Consider the following 9,894-nt stretch of genomic DNA (forward strand, 5'->3'; position numbering starts at 1 on the left):
AATAGGTGATCCCTTTCTTTTCATGTCACTGTACATTTATTTGTCAAATTGTATCAGTTCCTCTTAATACATCCTCATGTCATTGGATCCCTCCACCAGTCATTCAATCCCTCCACCATGTCTTAACGGTCCCTGACACGCATAACAAAGAGTACAACCAATAGGTGGGCAACGATGGTTATTAGGCCCAAGCCATGATAACACAAATAAACTAGATCTGCATGAAGTGAATATTAAAGCGATAAAAATGGCTCTGTAGAAAAAGATTTGTACAAATGGCATAAAATAAAACGTTTTAAGATTATTATGTCAAAGGGACAATTTAAAGTAAACCATCAACTAAAAAAAAAAGCACAATTTACAAGAAGCTTTTCTAACCAAGTCATATGCCATAAATCCATCTCAATATTACGAAAGACACCTAAATACTGGGAGGTTGTGTGCACTCGTATCAGGGCAACATACACATGTTTGTATTTCTTTCTTCTAGACAGGTGTACTTCTTTAAAATCGGACCTTGTGTGCACAGTTACATCTGAAACCAGTTTGCCAAAATGGCCACTTACCGACGGGCTGGCGTGCTGGTGATTAGAAGACGCAGCTGCCCTGCTGTTAGGATGATATCTGGTATAGAACAAGAGAGTTGCAGGGAACAGATACGTTTCTCCCAAGTGAAACGGATGGTATGCCCAAGTGACAACACTGTAGTACTTGGAGGGGGAATTAACAGAAAACTGTGCACAGAAAGCACAGGAATAAAGCATACATTGTTTGGTGCTTTGAAAATAAAATGGTGCTTTGAATCAATCTTTCAGCATTTCTTATTTCAATTTTTTTTTTTTTACAAATACGTTGTTCCACCCAGGGAAACTCTCCTATATATCCTGTGTTAAATGTGCAAAATGGTTGGAAGATGGTATACGCATTTATTAGCAACATAAACAGACGTTAGGACTAGTCATGTCTAAGAACTTGTGTAGAATGCAATGCACCCTCCTCAAAGTGACAAACGTAAAAGAAGAAAAACTTGCACATCAGGTCACCATTTCCGCCTGGGCCGTTATCTAACAAGGCCTTGCTTTTTTTATGTCTCCCCTTGAAAGAGACACAGACCAGGGTGCCAGCTACAGACAAGGGCTGAAGCCACACAAGGTCTCACAGTGAACAGAAAGGGTACTGTATGCCAACAACTGGCCAAGAGAACAGGACAGTGACATATGTAAATGTCACAGCCCTGTCTCAGAACTGAGGGAGAGCTGTGCTCCATATCTTCATCATCCTCATCGCTTCCATGTCCATCATCATCGTCATCATCATTATTATTGTCGTCGTCATCATAATCATCGCTAAACATGGGAGTTCTGAGCCCCAGAGGTCTGTAGTGTTTGAGTTCCGTCTCTCTAGAAGTATCATTTAGTGAAGGCAGCCACCACAGCCCAGAGCAGCTCGTTGGCGTTAGCCTTGGTGGTCTCACTCTCCGGGTCCAGGTCCAGCAGCACACGAACCCTCTTCATGGCCAGGTCATACTGTTCATCCAGGAGCGGAGCGAAGGCATTCTCCAGCACGTCTGAGGAGTGGGCCAGGAAGATCAGCGCCAGCACACGTTTGTCCATGCGCTGAGGGTCATTCACCCACTTCTCCAGGACAGACTCCTGGACCTTCTTTACCAACCGCTGTTTGATGTTGTTGTTGGTGAGCGGGTGCGTGGTCATGTCGAAAAGCAGGAAGTTCTGTTTCTCGGTGGTCAGCACACCCTTCTCCACCAGGTTCTTGGCCAAGCGCTCGCGGACGTTCCTCAGCTGGTAGTGCAACTTCAGAGGGTTCCATGTCTCCCCTGATGAAGAAGATATATATTTAAGATTAAGTAAATAGGCATACAGTGAAGAGGGGAAATACATGGAAGAGGTTTTGGATGTCTGTTCACCACTTAGGAGCTCTATCCAGCTCTGGACTGTTTCTGGGGGCTGGGTTTCTTTGATGTGCTTCAGAGCCTCATCCAGCATCATGTCGCCTGTCGGAGCGTCTGACTTACAAATCACCTAAAATGATAGAATTAAGAGAGTATAGGCTAAATCTTTCACATTAGCACACTCATAACACAACACAGCGCAACACACCATCTTTGACTCTGGGACTTCCACTCTCCCCATTACTCTAATTTACAGCCTACATAATTATTGTTCTACTGCCCCTTTTGTGACTGATATTTAAACAAAAACTAAAAAAATCGTATAAATTGTTGTTTTATTATTATATTGTGTTTTTTATCTTTATGTCCTATGCACCAACCACATCATCAAGTTCCTGTATGTGCGAATATATTTGGCAATAAAACTAATTCTGATTGTGATACGGGCAGTTGTTGCTCACCTTTCTGGACAACAGACTTTTCCTCCTCATGCCACATGCCTCCAGCTGTAGCCGTCCTCTCAGGGCCAGCTCAATGAGCATACACCCTCGTAGACCAGAGGAGATGCAGTCATTCCAGAACGAAGTGTAACCCTGTCGAAAGAAATGTCAATTTTTTTGCTTTGACATGTCAATAGCACCAAAAACATATTTTAGGCCACGTTGCTGTCACTCTCTCTGACAGCCAGGCCACGTAAGCTTACCTAGCTGTCAAGTACATAAACAAACAACGTAAAGCTAGCCTGTAAGCTAGCGAGCTAGCAAAGACAAGCTGAGCTTGGCTAACGACAAAACACACACCTCTCGATCCTTCAACCCCAACAGCAACACTTCCTCCATCAACGTCAGTCTGGTTTCTTTGGAGTCTCCCTGGTCGTCCTCCTCCTCCTCCCCGCGGCGGGGCTCGTAGTCCTCGTCGCCAGACTCGGCAGCAGCGTTACGAGAGGCCTCGGTCCGCCTCTGCACCAGGCCCGAACTTCTCTGGATCAGGGAAGTCATGTCTGGATACACATACACGTATTAACCAGGAGTTAAATGTCAAGGAATTGGGTTCCTCCTGCCAAGAGTTGAAGTATTTAGTGTTTCCGATGCATAAATAAACCTGGTTAGGCCAAAATCAGTCACTATTCGAATAAACAGTGCACCCTGCAACAAGACTTCCACTTCGATACTTTATACTTCCTGAACCAATATGGTGGCAAACGATGACGTCAAATAAACACGCTCACATACACGCGCGCGCGCGTACTTAAATCTATCTGGCATTGTTGTCTTCATTCTATCTTATAATAAGGGTCATCAGACCAAGATCCGCCTACGAACTTTTAACATAATACTGATCATTTCATCGACAGTCTTCCCATAATCTCATGTGCTGTGTTCGAAATGGCATACTAACATACTGCCTACTACATACTCAATGGCTGTGTTCGGAATAGCATACTTGCATACTACTCATACTAGATATGACGTAGCTTTGAGTATGCGAGAGCGTTCACACCAGTGGCGGCTGGCCGATAGAGGGCGCTGGGGCGCCGCCCCCACCTTCACAAAAAAAGTTTTTTTTTTAAATAAACATTGTTTATTCACAAAATGCGGCTGATATTCTGTCGGCGCCTATCAGCATTCATTAAAAATCCTCCAATACAATAAACATTTTTATCTGTGTGTGTGTGTGTGTGTGTGTGTGTGTGTAAAACTCACTGTTAAAATACATAGGGGAGAACGCGGGGGCGCCGGTCAATGGATGTCTATGCCAGGACGAATACTTTTCGTTTACACGTGAGCTGTAGCAGCGCTCCAATTGGCTGTCTCTATTTCTTGGCCAGGGCGCACAAATGTGCGTCCTCCTGAATCTCCTGTTGTATTGCAGACAATGCATTATGCTGAGGACTCCCGACTTCCGGTTTTCCGGACTTCGGGCTTCCGGAGTATTTTAAATGAACATTCGTAATGTCTGTCTCTGATGTTCATGGTCAATTAAATCAGCCTATTTTGTGCAACTAATAATGTTCCCGCTAATGGGTTAACCAAGCAGCCTCGCACCTAACGTGCAAGCACCTATCTTCGAACTATTCATAGCAATATGCGCGGAGCAAGGCGGAGGTACGGGTAAACACGGCTCATGTTCTGTCATCAAAGGTAAGAGTTGGTTTTCTTTAACTCAGCTGATGCATTGTTGTGTTTCTGACATGGTCTGGTTGTGTTTCTGACATGGTCTGGTTGTGTTTCTGACATGGTCTGGTTGTGTTACTGACATGGTCTGGTTGTGTTACAGACATGGTCTGGTTGTGTTACAGACATGGTCTGGTTGTGTTACAGTCATGGTCTGGTTGTGTTTCTGACATGGTCTGGTTGTGTTTCTGACATGGTCTGGTTGTGTTACAGTCATGGTCTGGTTGTGTTTCTGACATGGTCTGGTTGTGTTTCTGACATGGTCTGGTTGTGTTTCTGACATGGTCTGGTTGTGATACATCATTGAATGTGTTGACCTGCTGTGATGTGTTGACCACCATCACTCTCCATCATCATCCATCATGTGTCTATGAAATAGATAGTACCGGTACTGTACTACTGACTGCAGCATTCATCTCTGCTCATTGATGTAGCCATGTCACACAGACACATAGTACACATATTCATCTGCTACCTTTATTAACCTGAGTGTAGCTGTGAGGCCTGTACTAGCCTTGTTGACTAGACTTCCTCCTTGTCTGACACTGGGTATTGGACCGTACCGACGTCCATAGACCGGTCACTCTTCCACCTCAGTGTCTGTAGTTGACAGGGTAACTTCTCCATGGCCCACACGGTCATTTTAAGGGTGAAAGTTGAAATTATACAATGGTTGTAACGCCAGTGCGTGTTTATGCGCGTGCACGCGGAAAAAAACCGTGCACGCGAAAAAAAACGCGCGCTGCGCGGGCGAAAGAGGACCCCCCCGCCACACTGCTGTGCCCCACCCAAAAAGTTTAGCACCAGCCGCCACTGGTTCACACTGTACAGTATACGAGATTTGAGTATGCGAGAAATTGAGTATATATGTTACGGTACATGTGGGAATACGGTACATGTGGAAAAACTAGGGTTAGGGTTAGATGCTACGTCGACTTGGTACATGCTGGCATGTCTAACCCTAACCCTAACCCTAACCCTACCCCTACCCCTAACCCTAACCCTACCCCTACCCCTAACCCTAACCCTAACCCTACCCCTAACCCTAACCATAGCACCTAACCCTAGTTTTCCCACATGTACCGTATTCCCACATGTACCGTAACATATATACTATATTTTCTGAATTATTTAAGTATGATACGACTGGACACTTCTGGGGTACTGATTCCCCAAAATGCAGTGCGCGTCCAGGGTTGCCAGACGGGGCAGGTTACCGCCGAATGGGCTACTGGATTTAGAAGTTATAGAAAGTTTAGGCTGTAAATTGTCAATCCCATCTGCCAACCCTGTGCGCTTTCAGCCTCGTCAAACTGCGTCGTTGTTTACATTGTCCGATAGCCTGGGGACCGAAAGCTTGCAATAAACATCGTTTTTTGCACAGATTTGAGTGTGCAGATGCTGCTTTTTTGCACTCTATTTGATACTCTTCAGCTGCAGCACCCCAGCTAAGTCTGATCACGGATGAGCGGTGGTATTTTCACTATACTGGGAATTAACATGGTGAAATGCATTCTTAGACAAGGCTACGTCGTCATGATTACAAATATGCCACTTGAAATGCATGAAATCCAAGTTTATTCGTTTCTTACACACACATTTGCCTAGTATTTGACTGCTTGTAGCCCAATCACGAATGATCCCAGTATTGTAGCTTCAGACTGACAAGTTGGTTGTGTGCTTGCTGCAGCCCACGATATGTGTTTGCTCATATATATTTATTTTAATCATGTTCTTTTACCAACTGCTAAGACAACAATAGTAAGGTAGTTACTTGAGCTAGATAAAGATATTGACCCCCCAAATCATTTTACAACTTGTAATTATGTTACGATGTTTCTGTCAACCTCCGTAAGTGAAGGTATGTAAGCAACGCAGGGTGCGTTCGTAAATTTGCTCTGAGAGCGCCGGAGCGCACACTGGGTTCAACGTCATAAAGGGACCAGGTCATTTGATTGGACAAGAGGCATTCCATGAGTGCTGATCAGATTTCCAGGGCGAATTTACGAACGCAGCCGTATGTAGCTAGCAAACAGAAGACGGAAAAAAACGTCAGATCAGATGGGTTATTTTGATCAACTGGACACGTTTTGGGAATATATGGGTATACTTTCTCGCCTGAAAACATATTAAAACTTCATAAAATGACATGTTAACACTTGTAAAGCCAAAATTACAGCTTTTAGCCAATGGAGGTTTAAAATGGAGGAATTTGAATTCCCCGCTCCCATTCTGGGAGGCATTATGCATAGTGCAGTGTAAACGGTCGGCTGGTTTTGGCATACTTATTATGAATTTAGTAGGCAGTATGCAGTATATACTCATTGAGTATACTAGTATGCAGTATGCTAGTATACCATTTCGAACACAGCCAATGAGTATGTACTGCATACTGACTACTAAATTCATAATGCAGTATGCAGCTCAGTATCCCGGAATGCATTTCGCACGGCCAGCAGCAGGGATTTTAAAGCAGGCTATACCTCCATGGGCTATACCTCCATGGAGCATGTTCCCAGCTTCAAGTTTTCTCCAAGGACCTCTCTTGGACCCTTACCTCTTCCTTGGTCAAAAAGGCACAGCAGCGCCTATACTTCCTGAGGAGATTGAAGAAAGCCCAGCTGTCTCCCAGGATCCTGACCAACTTCTACTGTTGCACCATTGAGAGCATCCTCACCAACTGCATCACAGTGTGGTACGGCAACTGCAATGTGTCCGACCGGAAGGCCTTGCAACGGGTGGTGAAAACAGGCCAGCGTGTCATTGACACCAAACTCCTTTCGATCGAGTCCCTCCAGGCAACCCGGTGTCGACGGAGGGCGGCAGACATCATCAAGGACACCTCGCACCCCAACCACAGACTGTTTGACCCCCTACCATCTAAGAGACTCAGGAAGGAACACTTGACTCTGACCCTGGGATACTATGGCTGGTTAATGTGATCACTCTATAACCTTCGCACTACTGATGTTTACAATACTACCTTTCAGGGCTGGCCCTAGGACTTTTGTGGCACCAAGCAAGCTTTTTTATATGCTATATATTTATATTTTATATATATTTATATTTATATTTCTGCAAATGTATTAAAATTGAAACACAGAAATACCTCATGTGCATAAGTCTTCGCACTCATTGTCTCAAAACAGCCCTGGCATGTGGCGTCTGATTCGTTCGCATGACTGGTGGAGACAATTTCAGCTTGTACTTGTAGGCAGGCATAAGGAGGATAGCAGAGTGGTCTGCATAGGCCTACTCATTGATGAAAAAAAGAACTGGAAAAACCCCACATCTCTGAACTGGAAAAACTGGAAAAATCACTAAATCATCTTTTCATTTGGTGTGTGTCTAACTAATTCCACAAGATGGCAGACTGAGAATACGGTATACAATCTCAGCTGCACATGTTGATGTATACATTGTGAAGTGTTTACCATTTCTCATGACAAGGAAGAACATCAGGCTATGTTAGGTGTTATATAATTGGATTTTTTTTTTTTTTAATTCAACCTGAATTATGTTTTTATTAATTGTTATTAAATCATGATTCATTATCACCATTCCCATTGGTAGTGGTACATTATAGCAGTAGTGTAGTAGTGTACTACTTTTTAGTTAACCCCTCTATGCCCCTGTGAATGAGGATGAACTTTTAAAATCTCATCAGTTTGGGAACATCAAGGTATCAGTGCTTCATGTGTTTAACTTGTCTAACAGAGTATTCTCTCTCCATGTTGCAGTGAGCTCCAATTTGCTAGGGAAGGATAAACAAGTAGCGACATATATCACACACATGGTTTTCAATTCCCATAGGGCCAAAAAACGGCCCTTCTCCGTCTCTACTAACAGTGAAATGGGATAGCTTCAGCACTTGTGTGAGAAAATAGTGGACAGCTTTGGTCCAGTATAAAAATATCCTCAATTCCCAGTGTTCAGATTTGGAAAGAATTACTGGGAAAGCTTTGGGTTAGGGTTAGGGTTAAAGTTTTCTGGAAATGAGGATAAGGATGATTAAGAAGAACATATCATATGTTTTTCTATTCAAATATAGTTTTATTTCCTATTTTTTTCATGTGAGAGACGAACTTAAAACCACGCAGTGTAAGATTATATCAGGGCTGGTCTGTTTCATGCAAGCCTGCAGTTGAAGAGCAGGGCTGCAGTCTCTGAAGCTGCGGAGTACAAAAGGAGAGGCTGAAGCCTCAGAAGCCCTCAAAGAAATTATCCCCAAAAGGTACGGAAATATGTCCTATGTAAACAACCCCCTCCGGGAGATAATCACAGCCAAGTACCCTGTCTCTCTGACCATTTAGGTAACATAGTTGCACACCATCCAAGATGACAAGATACACAAGCACTGCTCTGGTATCAGTCTGCGAGACTCTAATCCTGGCTGTGTCTCCAAACAACAAGAACAACTGAACAAATGTTGACATTATTGTCATTGTTTCTTATTTAGAACAGGTATTGACATTATCTTAACTTCAAATGTAAAATGTAGCCTTGTTTATCTACATCTTGATTGTTTCAGATCAACAGGATCCCTGGATGGATGCATATTTGATACTTCGCTACACAAAATAATTCCTAAGTAAAACAATCTTAAATAATAACTTATTTTTTAAATAATTAGAAGAAAATGTGAAAAGAAACATAAGTTTGAGATCTCTCCAAAATAAAATTCTTTAAAAATTAAGATATTGAACCAGACTTTTAAATAATCTCCGAAATAGTCTTCTCCAAAATCATCAGAGCCATTGTTTACCTTGCAGTACTCTATAAATGAAGTGAAAGCCTCTTGTTTTGAAATTGCGTAAAAGAAACATCTGTATTCCTCACTTTGTACATTTCTGCTCAATGAACCTGAGTTCCAGGCTTGACAAAAGCCTTAAATCACTCCCTGGGGTTTTTAAGAGGGCCACACTCTGGCCCATATTGGAGCCATTTCCTGTCTCAGGAGTGGGCGGGGTGGTGGGGGGGGGGGGGGGGGCATCCAGGGAACCCCTCTGTAAGACAACACCCCCACACCGAGAGACATGGGAATCAATTACCAGAACACAACACCCACTGCAAAAAGAGATCCCAACAGTCCATCCAGAATACTTCTTACTTATGAGCCATGGTTAAGAAGAAATACAATCATCTTTAATGGGTCAATATATTTATCTCTATATATTTGTAGAAGTGTAGAAGAAAAAGCAGAATTCCACTTTAAAAAATCTGACTGTGGAACTCTCAGATGACTTCACAAAGTCTCAAGACTGGAAAGCCTTTCCAACGTTATTACTGCCTCTTATAATAACAAGATATTTTTCAAAGGTTCATGAAGCAGCTGCGAGCTGAGAGAATAAGTGCCCATATCCATGAGTTTCTAAGACTCAGTTACTCTGAGCCATGCTCTGCAATGTGTTGCTCTACTGTGAAGTTGACACGTACAGTAAAGCAAAGCTTCTGCTTTGCAGCTATGTGCCAAGTATTTACCTATAAGAGTCAAGGATATAGTATACTGGGTCCACACACAAGAGATGGACTGAGCATGGCCATGCCATGGCAAGGCAAGGCAAGGCAAGTTTATTTGTATAGCACATTTCATACAACAGGGGCAATTCAAAGTGCTTTACATACATTATTAGAAAAATACAGCAAGAGGAGCATAAGAAAATAAAAATGACAATGAGTAAAAGCAAATATAAAAAGTAAATAGATAAAACATTTAATAAGACAATAGTTAATGGAAAAAAGACGTTGATAGAAGTGTTTGTGTTTAATCATAACTGGTGTAAAACATGAAGGTTTTTTAGCTTAGATATG

General features: G+C 42.8%; 1 protein-coding gene across 1 annotated transcript; it reads right to left on the minus strand.

Annotated features, from left to right (window-relative positions):
• LOC308155327 (Golgi phosphoprotein 3) lies at positions 1-3,081 on the minus strand. Its single transcript, XM_080528632.1, has 4 exons — positions 2,710-3,081; positions 2,371-2,502; positions 1,925-2,039; positions 1-1,834 (listed from the first exon to the last, which is right to left on the minus strand). Exons 1-4 carry the CDS (start codon positions 2,905-2,907, stop codon positions 1,410-1,412), a joined length of 870 nt encoding a protein of 289 aa, XP_080384758.1. The 5' UTR covers positions 2,908-3,081; the 3' UTR covers positions 1-1,409.
• Between the last annotated feature and the right edge of the window lie 6,813 nt (positions 3,082-9,894).

The sequence above is a fragment of the Nansenia antarctica genome (genome assembly GCF_963989245.1).
Source record: "Nansenia antarctica genome assembly, chromosome: 4".
In the NCBI taxonomy this organism is placed as follows: domain Eukaryota; kingdom Metazoa; phylum Chordata; class Actinopteri; order Argentiniformes; family Microstomatidae; genus Nansenia; species Nansenia antarctica.

Coding starts and splice junctions, on each gene's coding strand:
- LOC308155327 (XM_080528632.1), bottom strand. CDS start 2,907: ATGACTTCCCTGATCCAGAGAAGTTCGGGCCTGGTGCAGAGGCGGACC. Junction 2,503..2,709: donor TGGGGTTGAAGGATCGAGAG/GTGTGTGTTTTG, acceptor TTCTTTCGACAG/GGTTACACTTCGTTCTGGAA. Junction 2,040..2,370: donor AAAGTCTGTTGTCCAGAAAG/GTGAGCAACAAC, acceptor CTATCATTTTAG/GTGATTTGTAAGTCAGACGC.